Here is a 20,214-nt window from a genome sequence, read left to right as displayed (position 1 = left end):
AGGGGAGTTTCACACAATAGGCACTGGTGGTCTGCCAAGATAATCTGTACTGTTTGATATTGATTCAGCCTTGCTTCAGGGGAGTTTCACACAATAGGCACTGGTGGTCTGACAAGATAACCTCTACTGCTTGATATTGATTCAGCCTTGCTTCAGGGAGTTTTCACACAATAGGCACTGGTGGTCTGACAAGATAACCTCTACTGCTTGATATTGATGCAGCCTTGCTGCAGGGGAGTTAGCAGCTGCTGCAGCTTTTCTTAATGACACAGAGTCTTTAGTCTTTAGCGCTATATCGGCCAATTCCCTGCACATTGCTCAAAATAAGTGAAGTGACTTTTTGGTTCTGTACCGTTCCTTAGCTCCAACCATTGTTCCTTGCTAAAGATTAATTGAGAACCTTTTGTGATATTGGAAATCGGTGGGTTATCTTTGCAATTACAGGCCACTTTTCATCAAAATCACTTTTAATTACTTATGTAAGATACATTTTTTGGGGCAAAACTCAGGAAATGGTCACTGCTCCTGTTTAACCAGCTAGCAACAATGGAAGTCCAGTGTACTAGCCATGGTGACAGATTCTGGTTATGTTTCTTTGTTTATAATTCAGGTTTGCTTTACAATTTCTTTCAGGTCTCACCCAGTTTGCTGACTTTTGTGATGCCGGCTATGTATGTGTTTCAGCGTCCAATACCTCCCGCCCTAGTGACGGTATCACAGGCTATGAGTGCCTTCCTGGGTACTACTGTCCTACTGGGTCAGATCAGGGTATTAAGTGTCCTATTGGAACCTTCAGTAATGACACAGGACTGGAAAACGTAACAGAGTGTCAAGATTGTATTCCAGGACACTACTGTCAGACTGAAGGTTAGTCTGAATGTTTCATAATGTTAGTATTGTACTCCAGGACACTACTGTCAGACTGGAGGTTAGTCTGAATGTTTCATAATATTAGTATTGTACTCCAGGACACTACTGTCAGACTGGAGGTAAGTCTGAATGTTTCATAATAATAGTATTGTACTCCAGGACACTACTGTCAGACTGGAGGTTAGTCTGAATGTTTCATAATAATGGTATTGTACTCCAGGACACTACTGTCAGACTGGAGGTTAGTCTGAATGTTTCTTAATATTAGTATTGTACTCCAGGACACTACTGTCAGACTGGAGGTTAGTCTGAATGTTACATATAGCCATGGTTGTGTACCTGGTAACTGCTGTCAGACCCCTAATGCTAAGTGTAAAATGTTTACAGAAAGTTGTGATGTAGTCTGACCATATCATAATGTGAGAACCGTTTCAGTGGGAACCATTATGAAACTGAAATTTCACTGAACATGATCATGTGAGAGCGTTGCTATAGGAATTGCTGTGAGATTGGTAGAAGGTCTGGAGATGCCACAGGGTCAGAATTTATTGTCATCTTGAAAGTTATTATTTGGATGGAATGAAAGTTTGAATATTTCAGAATGTTTTGATGACGACATCAGCAAGTATCATCAGACTAGAAAGTGATTCCTCAGCGAGATTAATAAAGATAAAAAAAGACTGATTTAAAGCTTAAAAAAAATAATTATGATTGCTTTAAAGGTCTGACAGAGCCCACAGGAGAGTGTCTTGCCGGACACTTCTGTACCTTGGGTGCAACAGCTCCTAACCCTACCGGAGAATCTTATGGAGACACCTGCCCCGCTGGTCATTACTGCCCTCAGGGTACCTGGAACCCTGTGGAATGCCCCATTGGTACTTACCTGCACCTCACTGGCCAAGATGAAGAAAATGACTGTCTGGATTGTCCTGGTGGAACATACTGCGACACCCAAGGACAAACCAACTATACAGGTAAACAGCATACAGTTATTTAAATGGCACCAGCACAGCACCATCTTGGTACTTGAAAATTGTAGTTAAGTGCACCTCACTGCACCTAGAATTACACCGTTGATGTATGATGAAAAATGTATCATCATTTGCACACCCAGATAGCACCCACAATCTGCATGTAAATGTATGGACATCTGAACAACTGATTAAAAATCATATATATATTTAATGTGTAACATTGTACAACATAATTACGGGTCAAATATGTGGTTCTTTAAAGCTTTTATCCTCGATATAAAGAAGGCCTCCTTTTTGTGTAATCTTTAGCAGGATCTCCTTCAGTGGAAAACTGACAAGAGAGATTTTAAAACAAATACATAACAGATTGGACAAAGGGAATATGAGATGAACCATGTCACTAATCATGAATATTCATGATCCTCTTCATTATTTATGGTATGGGCTGTTATGTCATGCTCAAGTTTTTTTTGTTTTTGTTCCATTCTCATTCCCACGTGTAGGTCTCTGTGACCCAGGCTTCTACTGCGTGGCAGGTGCCAACAACTCATCACCTACAGATGGTGTTACAGGGGATGTTTGTCCAGCTGGGTCATTCTGTCAAGAAGGCAGTAGTATCACACAGCCATGTTCTGATGGTGAGTAGACAGAAGTGAAACTACGCAGATTCAAATCTTTAAGTTTTCATGTCTTCCTAAATCTTGGTAACAATGGGGGAAAAAAAGGACCTTTGCATACTTTTGTCTGAACGTTTCCTATCCATCAAGTACTTAATGTCTCTTCTGAAATTGGTGGGATACAAAGCATCATATTTCTATTTGTAAGATCGCAAGCCATGAGCACCTCTCATGATCTAGTCATGATCTAGTCATGATCTAGTCATGATCCGGTCATGATCTAGTCATGATCTAGCCCTGATCTAGTCATGAATCTAGCCATGAATCTAGTCATGAACTAGTCATGATCCAGTCATGATCCAGTCATGATCTAGCCCTGATCTAGTCATGAATCTAGCCATGATCTGGTCATGATCTGGTCATGATCTGGTCATAATCTAGCCATGAATCTAGTCATGATGTGGTCATGATCCAGTCATGATCTGGTCATGATTCAGTCATGATCCAGTCATGATCTAGTCAGGATCCAGTCATGATCTAGTCATGATCCAGTCATGATCCAGTCATGATCCAGTCATGATCTAGTCATGATTCTGTGTCTCTCTTTCTACAAGGTACTTACATGAACCACACTCAGGCGGATGCCTGCAAATCTTGTCCTGCCAGATACTTCTGTGTTAACAAAGATCATCCAGATCCCTGTCCCAAAGGAAGTTACTGCCCACCTGGAAGAGGATTCGACATCGAGGAATGTCCCATCGGTAAGATTTGGATTTTTTACTTCTAAGAGGAGATATCAAAGAAAAAATAGCCGTTTATTAAAGCTAATAATGAATCAAGAATCTGACCATAATTAATTCTCAAAGGAACAGCATAGACCACATTAAAAAATCAAAACAAATTGTAGCTAACTACGAATCAAGAATCAGGCTGTTCATTTAGAAGCACAGAGCATGGTAAAAGAAAGTTGATTGTTTTTAGGTATAACTTAAGCATTGAGCCATTTCTCCTGCTTGATATGGTAGTTTCTTTAAGGCTGAGTAGGACCAATAGTTTAACCTTACATTGCATCTACTCAAACTACCAAAATTGAATCCTGCTCGCACTTTATCCATGACTATGAGGTATGGCCCTGTTGAGATGCTATCTGTATTGTATTAAATCACAGGCACGTATGGCCCTGTTGAGATGCTTTCTGTATTGTATTATGTCACAGGCATGTATGGCCCTGTTGAGATGCTATCTGTATTGTATTATGTCACAGGCAGGTATGGCCCTGTTGAGATGCTATCTGTATTGTATTATGTCACAGGCACGTACGGCCCTGTTGAGATGCTATCTATATTGTATTAAATCACAGGCACGTATGGCCCTGTTGAGATGCTATCTGTATTGTATTATGTCACAGGCACGTATGGCCCTGTTGAGATGCTATCTGTATTGTATTATGTCACAGGCACGTATGGCCCTGTTGAGATGCTATCTGTATTGTATTATGTCACAGGCACGTATGGCCCTGTTGAGATGCTATCTGTATTATGTCATAGGCACGTATGGCCTTGTTGAGATTCTATCTGTATTGTATTATGTCACAGGCACGTATGGCCCTGTTGAGATGCTATCTGTATTGTATTATGTCACAGGCACGTATGGCCCTGTTGAGATGCTATCTGTATTGTATTATGTCACAGGCACTTATGGCCCTGTTGAGATGCTGGCTGATGCCTCCGAGTGCACCCAGTGTGACCCAGGTTACTACTGCAGTGAGACTGGTATTACCAATATAACAGGTCCTTGTGCTCCGGGCTACTACTGTGAGCTTGGAGTCAACACCCCTGCACCCAACAACAACAATACTGGCATTGGTGGTAAGATTCATGAATATTCATATCAATAGTACAGTCATTAAAATAGTCTTATAAACCATATTTTATAAAATACTGTGCAGTTCTACAATAGTGGTAAGATTATACATTCATGAATATTCATATCAAAAGTAGTCATTTAAGTAAATTTTATAAACCATACAGTTTGTATTATACTGTGCAGTACTACACTAGTGGTAAGATTATACTATCATGAATATTCATATCAATAGTACAGTCATTAAAGTAAATTTTATAAACCATGCAGTTTGTACTATACTGTGCAGTACTACACTAGTGGTAAATTCTTACATCATGAATATTCATATCAATAGTACAGTCATTAAAGTAAATCTTATTAACCATGCAGTTTATACTATACTGTGCAGTACTACACGGGTGGTAAGATTGTACACTCATAAATATTCATATCAATAGTACGGTCATTAAAGTAATCTTTGAAACAGTTGGTATTATACTGCACCATACAGTAATTCAGCATTGACTTTGTGTACTTCTTCTTATGAACAGTTATCTTCATTACTGCATCAAAGATTTCTTTATCGAATTTGGAAGAAGAAACTTTATATTACGCTTTTATTCTGAACTAAAAGCTTTGTATAGTTCTTTCATTTCTTCTTATTACTTTAGTGATCAGATGTTCTCTTGATTTTTTTAGTTTTTATAAACAATGTATTTTTTATAACAGTGTAACTTGTGTTATTTTCTTTAACAGGTCCATGTCAAGAGGGCACATATTGCCCCGGTGCGACCCCATACCCCATAGGGTGCCCCGCTGGATCATACAATGATTTAGTAGCCCAGTCAATATGTGAGGTCTGTCCTGCTGGTTATTACTGCTTGGAGAATTCTACCACTTACCTGGATACACCCTGTTGGACAGGTAATATTGCAGCAGCTAAATATTGTCTAACTTTTATTTCAACAGAGCAAAGATATTCTATTGTCCATTGTCCATTGTCTAAACGAAATTGTCAAAGAAAATGTCCATTGTCTAAAATCGGCCAGTCGTTTTTCTATTATTTATTTACTGACATTTTATTATTAGCTTATGGAGATACACTTGGTGAGAGTCTTGCCAGGTAGCTCCCGGTCACAAGTACCGAAGAACTTGATCCACTCTCAACCACATTCCCCTCACATGTAAACCATGTCGTCCTGATGGTCTCACCCCTCACACGACAAGCTGTAAACCATGCCGTCCTGATGGTCTCACCACTTACACGACAAACTGTAAACCATGTCGCCCTGATGGTCTCACCCCTTACATGACAAACTGTAAACCATGTCGTCCTGATGGTCTCACCTCTTTCATGACAAACTGTAAACCATGTCGCCCTGAGGGACTCACTCCTTACACGACAAACTGTAAACCATGTCGCCCTGACGGTCTCACCCCTTACATCACAAACTGTGAACCATGTCGTCCTGATGGTCTCACCCCTTACATCACAAACTGTAAACCATGTCACTCTTATGGTCTCACCCCTTACACGACAAACTGTAAAACATGTCGTCCTGATGGTCTCACCATTTACATGACAAACTGTAAACCGTGTCGTCCTGATGGTCTAACTTCAAGTGAAGAATGAAAAAATCCCTTTGAAAGTGAATAGACACTTCACAAGATCAGGTTCAATATGTTGAGGGTTCGATCTACACTGTGTCCGTTTTATGAGGTTTTTTTTAAGCTAGAAATATCTTCTGTGAAAATATCTGTAATCTGGGGTATGTACTAGGTAGAAATAATACATAACCCTAATATGGTGCTAGTACTGTGGGAGTCATGAATGTTACAAGCAAGCACTAACATTTGTTAATATTAAGGAAGAATATTTGATCTCCCAATTCTTTTTGTTTTATTTCAAGGTTTCTACTGTCCAGAAGAGACCGAATATCCTGCGCAATATCCCTGCCCTGCTGGTACATACAATAATAGGACCTTAGCTGATAGTTACTACGATTGTATTCCATGTACAGGTATGAATATGCAATATCACAGATGAATATTAAATCAAATGTTATGAATATGTAAATTTGGTCTGCACCTGCTTTTTTGTTGTGATATATTTCTCAAATGAAACTTTCAAACTTTATTAAGGAGAACGGTCCATTTTTAAGGAGAATGGTCGATAGTCACTACAACAGCATTTCTTGATCAAACAGTTCTGAGAACATCGGATGTTGTGTGCACCCTCAATTCAAATATATGTTTAAAATGCATAAAACATAACATAGGTACACTTGGAAGACAAACTGTTTACACTAGGACTTAATTTTATACAAAGGCGTGAATATTCATAAAAGGCTCACAAAGAATTAACACTTGTTAAGAGGATTTGTATGGAAATTGTGTAGAGTTTAGAAGAGCAAGACACTAGGTGATAGTTAACTGCAATTATCATCTAGTTGGTGGTACACATGTGAAAAGGAATATGGAATGCAGAATGATGTACTATGCATAGCTTTATGATTGCATAACCAATAACAAAAAAATAACGTTGCATTTTTCTACTGAAATATTAATAGAGCCATGTTTGTCTATCATAGTGTGCATTATGGCAAAATTTTGAAGCCACCAGGTAAATTATGTGTGAATAAGTAGGGCTCCTGTGTGTGTGGAAAGCTAGCTCACCACGGGGTGTAGTCATAGTTATAAATGTGTTGGGGGTGGGGGGTAGGGGGTGTGGGGTGAGGGGGATTCTGTAACAAGGTTGAGACCAATACACTTGAATCATCCTCAACCACGACAAACTCCCAGAAGTACGAAATACCATATTTTTCGTTATTTTCGTATTTTCAGCCGGTAAATATTGTGATGGCGATGGTAATGCTGTTCCGACTGGTGACTGTTCCCCTGGGTGGTATTGCACCAGGGGGGCGTACTCCAGTAAGCCCAATCCATATGTGAATACCAGTGAGTCCTACTCTGTCAGTGAATGCCCTATATACTCATTGAACCAAACAGGAGGACTATGTGAACCAGGTAGGTATACATAAATGGTGGAAATGTAATCCGCTCCTGTCACCCCTCCCCCCCCCCCCCCCCTTAACAAGATAATACAAGGGAGAGTGGTAGAGGGACATTATTGGGGGACATTCGAGGTAGTAGCATGCTACCTTCCCCACCCCCAAGAAGTTGTGACTTAGTTATGTTTGCCATAGTTAACAAATTAACATCTTAAACTATCCCTCCAAGAATAATAGCTCATTGTCTTTTACTTTCTCCCTACGCCTTTTGTGAAGACAGTTAAAAAAGCTGGAAACATATATGGACCAGTGCAAATGTAGTATGGTATTTCATGTTTATTTTTAAGGGCCTGGATTGGGTATAAATCTGGAATATTATAATACTTTTCCCTATAAATGTCATGTCCAAATTCAAAAGAAAAAGCAAAAGAAATTGATATGACGAAAATCTCGCCCACAATCGTAGCCTGTGCCTATTCAGTTCTTCCTCCCTCACTCTTGGAAATTTCATGATCTTTGACAGGTACATACTGCCCCCAGGGGTCCAACCAACCAATTCCATGCCCTCTCGGCCAGTACTGTGAGGGTTACGCCAACCAGGTACCAGATGGAGACTGCTTGGAAGGCTTCTTCTGTAATGGCAGTGCTTCTGTTCGGGACCCTGTACAGTGTAGCGATGGTTACTACTGCCCAGAGGGTACCCCTGTAGAAGAACCTTGTCCACCTGGCACCTTCTCAGGTGATTTATATATCTGTATTTACATAATATGATAAATTTAAGTATAACATAAAATGTCATGTTTGAGGCACTTAACTCCATATGCAGCATCATTGCAGCCATGTTGTGCAAACATCTTTGGTGCTCTGCATATAACGGAGTAGGCACTGCCAATCTGCAGATATTGTGTTTTTACCTTTTTTATATTTTTTTTATTGCTTTTGTCATTGCAAGCCGAGCCTACTTTTTGCAGTTTTTCTGTTTGACCTGTTGACGTACAAAACATACTAAAATATGCTCACATCTGATCTGAACTTCCTTATATATTTTTCCTTCAAATAATTTTCCTTTTGCTTTGCAAATGCTTTTTATTGAATGCAGAAAATTATTCATGTTTGATACTGATTCCAGCTTTTCAAATAAATTTTAAACTTGTCATTTAGCCTTTGAAGAAGATCCTTGTCATTTAGCCTTTGAAGAAGATCCTGCTAGGATTGAAACGTCAGGCCAACTGACTTTTACAATTCTCTTACACAAGGCTTTTTAGTGGATAAGCAGTTTGCTAACAGTTTTATTTTAAAAGTGTTTGTACTCTTTTTTTTTTTGTGCAGGTCACCGTGGTAACATCAACATCTCTGATTGTAACCAGTGTACCCCTGGCTGGTACTGTGAGAGTTACGGCCTCTCAGAACCCACGGCAGAGTGCTCACCAGGTTACTACTGTCCAGGAGGCCAGAACACCTCCCAACCAGTAGAACTGGCCTGTAGTCCTGGACATTTCTGTCTGGAAGGAAGTTGGAACCAGACCGGATGTCCAAGCGGTTACTACCAGCCCCATTGGAGGGCCTACGACTGTGATATCTGCCCACAGGGCTCGTACTGCAAGGCGTTTGGTAGGTCTTCAGTCGACTCAGTTTGTTGTATCTAATATCTGACACACAGAAAGAAAATAGAACTTGAGTGTAGTTAAAAAAAACCCAAAAAAAACCTCTTGGTTCCAAAAAATATTTATGCTGTTAGGATGTTGTAGAAGTCATTTTCAATTTTCGAGACGTTGTGCAGAACTGACAGATAAGAACACCTGACGAGCCTTCTATGAAGGAAAGTTTTGTTTTGTTTTGTTTTTTTGGTTCTCTATTCTATTTGCAAAGTTCTGTATTTTTTCAGGGAGTGTCACTACCCGACAAGCCCTATAGGGTTTTTTAGTACACTTCCTTTCACAAGTTTTGTTTCTTATCTCCTTCTATGTCATATGTCATACTTATGTTGTGATAGAACAAAAATAAATAAATGAAATAAATGAAGTCTTGTCATGACCAGTGATGACAAGTTCCATCAATTAGTCAAAAGCCATCATCTTAACTATCTTTGCTTCCAATTTTCTTCTCCACGTCAGGTGATTACGAAGTTCTGGACGCTGAGAATGTCACAGAGAGCGGGAATTTCTCTGGACGCTATCGCAGTTACCGAGGTGTGTCTGTACCTACCGTTTGCCCCGCGGGGTCTTACTGCCCGATGGGAACAGAATTTGGAACTCAGTATCTGTGCCCGGAAGGCACATTTAGCAACAGGACTAGCCTGTACAATGATACCCAGTGTGAGCCGTGCGAGCCAGGGATGTACTGTATGGGAGAAGGTATGTTCAGAGAGTAAAACCAGTGTAGAATTGAAAGCTCACTTTAAATTCTGTCTGTTTTGGATAATTTAGTATAGGCTCCCGTTGTTGTATGTAAGGGTCAGTTGAAGGGACCAGCAGAATTGTTTCTGACGGTCCTGGTTTGACTGGGTTTACCAGGCATGAGCTTTACGTGAATTCGCGGAATATCCGTGATTTCTGTTCTAATCAGGGACAAAAACTATTATCCTAACACACTGTAGCGTATGCAAACTGGAGCCTATACCGCAATTTTTGCAAAGTTCCGTGAATTTTTTATTTTACCCCACGCTCATTCCTTGTTACGTCAACTCCCCCAAGTAGGACAGATTTGTTATTTATATTCTCGTTCCACTTTGCATCAGTGCGAAGACATTTTCGGTGGTAAACTACGTACATTTACTGAGAAAGGAAAGAAGAGACCTGGGAGCATGTTAGCATCCTACAGCTACTTTATTTGGCAGTAGCTAGCTATTACAGAGTTAAAGAATTGATAACAAATATTAGTGCTTGTTTGCGACATTTATGACTTCACAGAACTAGCAACATATTATGGCTGATGTGTATTAAATCTACCTAGTAGATACCCCAGCTCACAGATATTTGCACAGAAGTTAAACACTTTTGTAAACGTATTGATCAAACTTAGTCGATTCTCTGTCTAAACGGTGACATGTAATTACTTTCGGACCCTTCGTTATCGAGTAAATCTTTTTCATATCTTAAGCGGGTATCCTTAAAAACTTCTTTACAATCGCTTTTTTTTTAAATCCAAAGGAATTACTTGGCTTAAAATGGAATATTTAGTCATCGATGTCAGAATTACAACCCAACTTTTGTATGAATACGTTGCTTAATATCCCCTCTCAGTTTTCCCTTGTGTGTTACCTAGAAAATATCGCAGTAAATTGCACCGGTTTTTGGCATTTTTTGGCATTCATAATATAATTTATTATTTTTTGGGGCTTCCCAAAGAAAAGTGAATGTTACACAGTGCTGTTTTCATTTGAATTTGTGCACTAGGTAACACCGCACCATCAGACGTGTGTGCTGCAGGACATTATTGCACCCAAGGGGCGGACTCAGCGACACCAGCAGATGGCACCACAGGTGATATTTGCCCCCCGGGTAGGTACTGCGAACCCGGTAGCATCACGGGAGACAAGTGTCCGAAGGGTTCCTATAGCAACCAGACCGGCCTGACCATAGCACCGGAATGTTGGAACTGTACGGCTGGGTACTACTGTGGCCGGACTGGCTTGACCAAAGAAAGCGGTCCATGCTGGGCTGGTGAGTTTGAACTCAAAGGACGGGTTGAAAGTGTGGTTCCCCGCTTGGCATAACCAGATACTCCAAAATACTAGAGCTCAATATGAGTTTCATTGGTAGCTTATTGATATTTACAATCCAAGAGCAAAATAATTCTAGAACTGTGTATGCAGATCCCACCTTTGAAAAAGTAATAGTAATAGATTAACAGTTAACAGTAATAGATTAACAATAAGAGTAATATATTAACAGTAACAGTAAACAGTAATAGATTAACAATAAGAGTAATATATTAACAGTAACAGTAAACAGTAATAGATTAACAATAAGAGTAATACATTAACAGTAACAGTAAACAGTAATAGATTAACAATAAGGGTAATATATTAACAGTAACAGTAAACAGTAATAGATTAACAATAAGAGTAATATATTAACAGTAACAGTTAACAGTAATAGATTAACAATAAGAGTAATATATTAACAGTAACAGTAAACAGTAATAGATTAACAATAAGAGTAATATATTAACAGTAACAGTAAACAGTAATAGATTAACAATAAGAGTAATACATTAACAGTAACAGTAAACAGTAATAGATTAACAATAAGAGTAATATATTAACAGTAACAGTAAACAGTAATAGATTAACAATAAGAGTAATATATTAACAGTAACAGTTAACAGTAATAGATTAACAATAAGAGTAATATATTAACAGTAACAGTAAACAGTAATAGATTAACAATAAGAGTAATATATTAACAGTAACAGTAAACAGTAATAGATTAACAATAAGAGTAATACATTAACAGTAACAGTAAACAGTGATAGATTAACAATAAGAGTAATATATTAACAGTAATGGATGTTGTCAATGCTAAGACAACAAAAAATGCATGGATATATTTTCATGAATGGAGGGAAATACAAAAATGTTCTTTTTTGCTTATTACTTTAACTGATTTGAAAATACATTGTTAATGTCTTCTGTAGGTTACTACTGTTCTGGTTCCTCAGAGGAGGCAGCCCCAGTAGGTATGCCATATGGTGATGTCTGTTGGCCCGGACACTACTGTCCCAACGGCACCGATATACCGGATCCATGTCCACCGGGAACCTTCTTGGACATCTCAGGAGCTGAAGAAGAAGATGACTGTATTGCATGCACCCCTGGTAGAGTAAACCTCTTTTATAGCTACAAACAGATCCTTATTTAAAATGGTACCGAGTATTATAAAAAAGGCTGGCCGAGAAAAAAGAATGGAACCTTACATGTACTTCTTCTTCATCAGCATTCCTTCTTGAGCTTTGAAGTCCTAGTCCTGGACATTTCATCTTCATCTTGTCCCTTGCAAAGTGCCAACAGGTTCCACATTGCGAGATGTCAGATATTTATTATTGTGTGATACTCTGCACTATGTTACACCTACGTGAAAAGTGTGATGTTACACCTACATGAATAGTGTGATGTTAGCATCACTAGCATCATTAGCATCATTAGCATCATAAGCATGGTAGGAAAATGTTTCAAGTTATTGTGGAACTGAAAATGTTTTTGGAAAGAAAATAGATGTTTGGAGTTGGCTTTGTTACAGCACCTTTGTATGATTCCAGAGCTAATTAGTCCTGAAACTAAACTTACCTTCTTCGAACACAAGGATACTAATTAGTCCTGAAACTTAACTTCCCCCTCTTCAAACACAGGATACTATTGTGAGAGCCCCGGGAAGACCAACATTACAGAGAAGTGTTTAGAGGGTTACTACTGCACCCTCGGCGCCGACAATCCCAGCCCCACGGATGGCGTCACTGGACATATATGCCCAACAGGACACTACTGCGAACTTGGTTCAGTTGCGCCGGCAGCCTGTCCTAACGGTACCTATGTGAACCACACAGGAGCATCTTACTGTTATGTATGCCCATCAGGAAGACAGTGTATCAGTGGTGACAGCGCTGACCTTTGCCCTCAGGGTTATTACTGTCCAGAGGGGACTGGGTACGATACTGTACCTTGTCCCAGCGGCTTCTTTGGCAACACCACAGGGCTCATGAGGGAAGAGGACTGCACTGTGTGTTCTGGTATGTTTTCTTATCACTGGGTTGGCAAACTTGTGTTACAAAAATGAGAGTACAAGCACATGTCTAGTACAGATCAATGTCATATGAGTACCGGTACGAGTACAGAAATCTTGACTACCATTGAGTACCATTACAGAGATCTAAATGTGAGTACAAGTACAAAAATCTAAAATTGAGTACCAGTAGAAAGATGTAAAATGTGAGTACCAGTAGAAAGATTTAAAATGTGAGTACCATTACAGAAATCTGACATGAGTACCATTACAAAGATCTAAATGTGAGTACAAGTTCAAAGATCTAAACATTGAGTACCAGAAGAGAGATGTAAATGTGAGTACCAGTGCAGAAATCTAAACATGAGTACCATTAAAAGATCTAAATGTGAGTACAAGTACAAAGATCTAAACATTGAGTACCAGTAGAATGATGTAAATGTGAGTACCAGTACGGAAATCAAAACATGAGTACCATTACAGAGATCTAAATGTGAGTACAAGTTCAAAGATCTAAACATTGAGTACCAGTAGAATGATGTAAATGTGAGTACCAGTACAGAAATCAAAACATTGAGTACCATTAAAAAGATCTAAATGTGAGTACAAGTACAAAGATCTATACATTGAGTACCAGTAGAGAGATGTAAATGTGAGTACCAGTACAGAAATCAAAACATGAGTACCATTACAGGGATCTAAATGTGAGTACAAGTTCAAAGATCTAAACATTGAGTACCAGTAGAATGATGTAAATGTGAGTACCAGTACAGAAATCTAAACATGAGTACCATTAAAAAGATCTAAATGTGAGTACAAGTACAAAGATCTTAACATTGAGTACCAGTTGAGAGATGTAAATGTGAGTACCAGTACAGAAATCAAAACATGAGTACCATTACAGGGATCTAAATGTGAGTACAAGTACAAAGATCTTAACATTGAGTACCAGTAGAGAGATGTGAATGAGAGTACCAGTACAGAAATCAAAACATGAGTACCATTACAGAGATCTAAATGTGAGTACAAGTTCAAAGATCTTAACATTGAGTACAGTAGAATGATGTAAGTGTGAGTACCAGTACAGAAATCTAACATGAGTACCATTACAAAGATCTAAATGTGAGTACAAGTACAAAAATCTAAACATTGAGTACCAGTAGAAAGATGTAAAATGTGAGTACCAGTACATACATCTAAATGTGAGTTCTGGTAAAAGATGTGAGTACCAGTGCTATTGTCTGGTACTAGTATCTATACCAACTATCCAAGATGCCCAGACTACAATTATGAGTCATAAAGGCAGCAAGAGTCACTTTAACTTGATGTAGCAGTTTGGGCTCTCAAAATGTTGTCTCTTGTGAAATACTTAGGTTCCTTTGTATGAAACTGTTATACTTTTATTGCACTGGTACAGAAATTTGACCGTTTTTGCAAAGCATTTTGGGATGTGATACCAATGTAAGATGATGTAAGACTCACTGCAGCTAAAATATAAGTTTTGAGCATGCACTCTCTTCAGGTCTACTACTAGGAGGAACACGATCAAATAATTATGTAAGATGTTCGGAACATTTGAATATTTGGTCAACGTTTTGCTTTAATCTGGGGTTTAATGGGTACCTGTGAGGTAACTTGTCATTGGGCGCAGTATATTACTGCTGCCGACTTCAGGGATTGTCTCTGGGACAGGTTATCATTGACCAAGGGTAATATAATGTCTGTAAAGCGCTTTGAGACATATCGCTGGTATAAAGCGCTACATAAAAAGCAAATATTATTATGATTATTATTATCAGTATCTCAGAGATTTGTTAAGGCTTGGTTGAAAACTAATAAAGCGTGATTCTCGGGGAATGTAATCTTAAAAATCCGGCCAATCAATGTGTTCTATCAAACATTGGTCAGGTTTTTGAAAATTGTCTTTTTGTATGGAAATGATTCTTGGCTTTCTCTTTTTGCAGGTGGTTACTACTGCCAGACTCCTGGTCTACCAGATGTGGAAGGACCCTGCGAAGCAGGTCATTACTGCGAATCGGGGTTAGATACGCCCAACCCAACCGATAACGATGGTCACAAGGGTGTGGGAGGGGTATGTCCAGCAGGCAGCTACTGTCCCACTGGCTCTGCCATTCCTAATCCTTGTGAGGCTGGTACATTCACTGCTTCTGATGGTGAGGACAACTATCGTCTTTTTCTTTTTAAATCTTTTGTTACTATATCTGAGCAGTTAATGGATCTCAATGCTCTTAGAAAAGTTATTGACATGTCCTATTATTTTGGAATAAATTTTTTTTTTTGAGGAGGGGGGTGGGGGGAGAAAATAATTTTTATCCATGTAAAGAAAATATTGTTTGTTTTGGTGTTTTTTTCATGGAACAACTAAAATTCATATGTATTGAATAAAAATTCAATTTCTAACCTTACAGACTCACTAAAGTATACTGCTGATATTAAACTATTGATATAACATTTCTAACCTTCATGGAACTTTATCACTTTATGGTTGAGTTCAAGTGATGGTCACTCAATGCTGAAACTTCAAGAAACATGTTACAGGAATCCTCAAAGTATTTCCTGTTGCTTAGACATTCTGTTTTTTAGTTTAACCGTTGTCAAAGTTTGGGAATAATTTTGAAGGGGAAGTTACCCACGAAGGAACTTTTGAAAAGCTTTGTGGCATGCTAACATTGAACACAGTGGTAATGTTAACTATGGAACTTTGTTTGCAGGCCATAAGATTTCACCAAGTTCTGGTGTACCTTTAATAGGTTTCTCTACGTTGAACACAGTAGGATTGTTAACTATGGAACTTTGTTTGCAAGCCATGAGATTTCAACAAGTTCTGGTGTACCTTTAATAGGTTTCTCTTCATTGAACACAGTGGTAATGTTAACTATGGAACTTTGTTTGCAAGCCATGAGATTTCAACAAGTTCTGGTGTACCTTTAATAGGTTTCTCTACATTGAACACAGTAGTAAAGTTAACTATGTGACTTTGTTTGAAGTTGTCAATTTACAATATAACTTTGTCTCTTTGCTTTGTTGTTGTCAAAGATGAGAGCTCTTGCGACCTCTGTCCGGCTGGATTTTACTGTCCCGTCAACACCAGTGATCCTAGCATCTATGCCTGTCCTGCTGGGTATTACTGTCCTGTAGGTACGACTTATGCCTACCAATATCCCTGTCCTGAGGGATCTTATAACAGCCTACCCCAGCAGCAGAATGGATCATCCTGTGAACTTTGCCCTCCTGGTACTTACTGTGAAGGAGAGGGACTGGAGGAGCCGACTGGTAACTGCAGCGCGGGCTGGTTCTGTACGATGGGGTCTGCCAGTAGCAAGCCTCTACCACCTGGTGAGTGTTTAAAGAACTGCATGTTGTGTTGTATTGATATCCTAGTCCACTGTTGTAGGAGACACACACCCAACTACCACATTGAGCTTGTGGTTTATTCTATACTGTTCAATGACCGTTGCTAAGCAGATCTTGAAGATGATGATGTCATCAGTGCATTCGCTTCCTGTTTACAAGTAGAGGCACAGTATATTCATGTTCTTCACATTCTTGTGGTTTATTTCTTACTGGTCAATGACCGTTGCTAAGCAGATCTTGAAGATGATGATGTCATCAGTGCATTCACTTCCTGTTTACAAGTAGAGGCACAGTATTTTCATGTTCTTCACATTCTTGTGGTTTATTCTATACTGGTCAATGACCGCTGCTAAGCAGATCTTGTTTGCATTCAACAGAACAAACAGCATTGGTAGTTTGAGCTCTAATCCATTTCTCTCCCTCTCTCTCTGTTACATAGTGTGCTGAGTCACATTTCTTACCAATGTTACACTGGACACTGTCGTATTGATTAAGTTTTATAACTCGTCAGTATAGGAGTTATATTGTTCAGGAAATCTGCGGTAAACAACTTCGGGCTCTCATCTTTGTGCAGTATTTTCATATACTGATTCTCTGTGGTTTGTCTTCTTGCACAATGTCTTAAAACCATTTTGTTTTGTTTTCTGGTTGCAGGTAATGCTACAATAATATCTGACTGCATGTGTCCAGCTGTGAACTACTCAGGTAACCGATGTCCACCGGGTACTTACTGCCCCTCTGGATCCTCCAGACCACTGGACTGTACACCCGGATACTACTGTGATGATTACGAGTTAGAGTCACCTACTGGTATGTAAAAATGCTCTATGTTAAGTGTTGTACAGATTAGGCACTGTGTCAATAGTGGAATACTGAGGGGGCTGCAGCATCACTGCAGCTAGGCTGTGTGCTCTGCAGTCACCTACTGGTATGTAAAATTGCTTCAGCTCTATGTTTATGTTAAGTGTTGTAAAAGATTAGGCACTGTGGCAACAGTAGAATACTGAGGGGGCTGCAGCATCACTGTATCTAGGCTGTGTGCTCTGCAGTTGATCACCTACTGGTATGTAAAATTGCTTCAGCTCTATGTTAAGTGTTGTAAAAGATTAGGCACTGTGGCAACAGTAGAATGCTGAGAGGACTGCAGCATCACTGCAGCTAGGCTGTGTGCTCTGCAGTCACCTACTGGTATGTAAAAATGCTTCAGCTCTATGTTAAGTGTTGTAAAAGATTAGGCACTGTGGCAACAGTAGAATGCTGAGAGGACTGCAGCATCACTGCAGCTAGGCTGTGTGCTCTGCAGTTGATCACCTACTGGTATGTAAAAATGCTTCAGCTCTATGTTAAGTGTGGTAAATGATTAGGCACTGTGCCAACAGTGGAATGCCGAGGGGGCTGCAGCATCACTGCAGCTAGGCTGGGTGCTCTGTAGTTTCACACAGCGGAAATGGACTAGGTTCCTCGCAACACTCTTGTTCTTAAGGATGTTTCTTGTTGTGACCTTTCACTTATTGTACGTCCTATCTCTAAGGTATACTACTATGCACACCCTGCTCTCTACCCAACCACTGGCATAAAGAAAAAAGATATCAATAGAAACAAAAATCTACTAATGTTACAGTACAAAAATATAATTATTCTGTTGGCAGACATTTGATAAAATATCTTATTTAGTACTTTTCAACCTACCAGCAGCTTTGACTACAGATGTGCAATAGGAATTAGTGTACAATTTAATTGTCTTTAAATATCGTATTGCTAAATGTCATCATCTGTACTTTTGTTCATGTTAATGTTGTTTCTGTTTGTAGCAATTGGATTTAGTGTAGAATTGAATTGTCATTAACTATGGTATTGGTAAGTGTCACCATCTGTATTATTGTTCACGTTAATGTTATATAAATAAATAAATAACATATATTAAAGTGCTGTTATCATGAAGTAAAACATGCCCAAGAGCACTGTACAAAAGAACCAATACCTGGAATATAAAATTACCAAACTTAAGAAAACCTAAAAGTGATAACAACAGCAATAAAAGTAAAAAAAGTTATATAAGACAGCGTTATAAACCACAAAAAAGAACACAAATATATAAATATACATAAATATGGGCACAGTAATTGTGAATAAAACAAGGAATAAGATTAATGCCCATACTCAAGCCTAATGTTCTGTTTGTTTCTTGTTCTGTACACAGCTGAATGTTCAGCTGGATATTTCTGTCCTGGTGGTGATGAAGACCCCAACCCTACTGGGTCTGAATGTCCAGAGGGCTACTACTGTGAGCTAGGATCACCTTACCCTACCCCATGCCCAAATGGGACGTTCTCAAATACTACCATGAACACTGAATTGGCCAACTGTCTGTCATGTACACCAGGTATTGGAAGATTTCATTTTTACTGCCAGGTGGAATTGTCTATATAACCGTGTTTTTAAACCTGCATCTTCGCAATGGCAAAGACAAGGCAAATAGCAAATACAAGAATAATGGCAAGTTGTGTTTTTGTCATTGTACACCATACTTGAATAATTAAAAATGATGTTTGGAAAAGGTTTGTAATTCTTTTTTTTTGTCCCTAAAGGAGGCACAAACCCAACAGCCATCATTGTTAATCTACGTGACAGAGATGTGAACTGTCAAAAAAAGTTCCCCAAATTAACTGAGAAAGAAAAATCTTATTCCATTTGGGAGATATCACAGGTTTAATCTTACACAAGACGGGAGACTTGATCAAGTCTAAATATGATATCACGGTACTACATGTGCTAAGGCTGATGTTGTCTCTTTGTTAATTTTCATGGTTATTTTCTTTAATGGAGACCTAGCAATACTGAATCTGAAATATTTAAGTTCTTACATGACCTAAATTGAAGCAAGTCACTTCGCCCAAGAACCATTTCGCCCAACTGCCATTTTGCCCAACCTTACCATTTCGCCCAACCAGCCTGGTCATTTCGCCCAACCAGCCTGGTCATTTCGCCCAACCAGCTTGGTCATTTTGCCCAACCAGCCTGGTCATTTCGCCCAACCTTGATTAAATATTATACTTCAAAATGAAACGTTCGGGAATTGAACTAGAGAAATAGAAACAGTGATATTAGTCCAACCGATTCCCCTTTGTTTGTATAATAATATAACTTACATTGTATGCGTAACCGGCTAAAGTAGTGTAATACTACAACCGAAAATAAATCAAATTGAACTAGTGAAATAGAGACGGTGATATTATTCGACACCGATTCCCCTTTGTTTGTATAATAATATAACTTACATTGTATGCATAGCCGCCTAAAGTAGTGTATTACTACAACCCAAAATAAATCAAATTGAACTAGTGAAATAGAAACGGTGATATTATTCCACACCGATTCCCCTTTGTTTGTATAATAATATGACTTCCATTGTATGCGTATTAAACCGCCTAAAGTAGTGTAATCCTCCAATTATACCCGAAATAACTGCTCAGACTCCGATCGATATCGAGCGGACCTCACTTTATTTACCTACCACGAAGTAACATAACCCAAAATAAATCAAATTGAACTAGTGAAAATAGAAAAAGTAATATTATTCTGACTGAATATGTAAAAAAAAGGTTGGGCGAAATGACCATGCTGGTCAAAAAAGGTTTGAGATCCTGGTGGAATTAAGACATCACAGATTTTTAAAAATGACAGTCCTACCTCACCAAACTTGACATGACTTTTAAAGTAACACATCTCCCCCTATGGAGCAAGTTATTGTAATAGCTGTTTGATTGAGTTGTTTGTCACAAGGTTCTCCCTCCAATGAGCT

At 38.8% G+C, this 20,214-nt stretch overlaps 1 protein-coding gene across 1 annotated transcript in view; it reads left to right on the top strand.

Moving 5' to 3' along the window:
- LOC139977381 (uncharacterized) overlaps positions 1–20,214 on the top strand; it is a 212,008-nt gene that overhangs the window by 98,297 nt on the left and 93,497 nt on the right. The window contains exons 88-105 of the mRNA XM_071986681.1: positions 634–867; positions 1,593–1,844; positions 2,348–2,482; positions 3,076–3,222; positions 4,153–4,329; positions 5,063–5,230; positions 6,217–6,327; positions 7,151–7,333; positions 7,841–8,056; positions 8,647–8,928; positions 9,432–9,671; positions 10,713–10,979; positions 11,956–12,135; positions 12,667–13,044; positions 15,002–15,211; positions 16,095–16,394; positions 17,067–17,222; positions 18,613–18,795. Coding sequence (XP_071842782.1) covers positions 634–867; positions 1,593–1,844; positions 2,348–2,482; positions 3,076–3,222; positions 4,153–4,329; positions 5,063–5,230; positions 6,217–6,327; positions 7,151–7,333; positions 7,841–8,056; positions 8,647–8,928; positions 9,432–9,671; positions 10,713–10,979; positions 11,956–12,135; positions 12,667–13,044; positions 15,002–15,211; positions 16,095–16,394; positions 17,067–17,222; positions 18,613–18,795 — 3,819 coding nt within the window. The remainder of the gene's footprint in view (positions 1–633; positions 868–1,592; positions 1,845–2,347; positions 2,483–3,075; positions 3,223–4,152; positions 4,330–5,062; positions 5,231–6,216; positions 6,328–7,150; positions 7,334–7,840; positions 8,057–8,646; positions 8,929–9,431; positions 9,672–10,712; positions 10,980–11,955; positions 12,136–12,666; positions 13,045–15,001; positions 15,212–16,094; positions 16,395–17,066; positions 17,223–18,612; positions 18,796–20,214) is intronic.

This window comes from Apostichopus japonicus, chromosome 12, assembly GCF_037975245.1.
Source record: "Apostichopus japonicus isolate 1M-3 chromosome 12, ASM3797524v1, whole genome shotgun sequence".
Lineage (NCBI taxonomy): Eukaryota > Metazoa > Echinodermata > Holothuroidea > Aspidochirotida > Stichopodidae > Apostichopus > Apostichopus japonicus.
The sequence above is the reverse complement of the archived record's forward strand: the minus strand, read 5'-3'. Positions and strand labels throughout refer to the sequence as shown.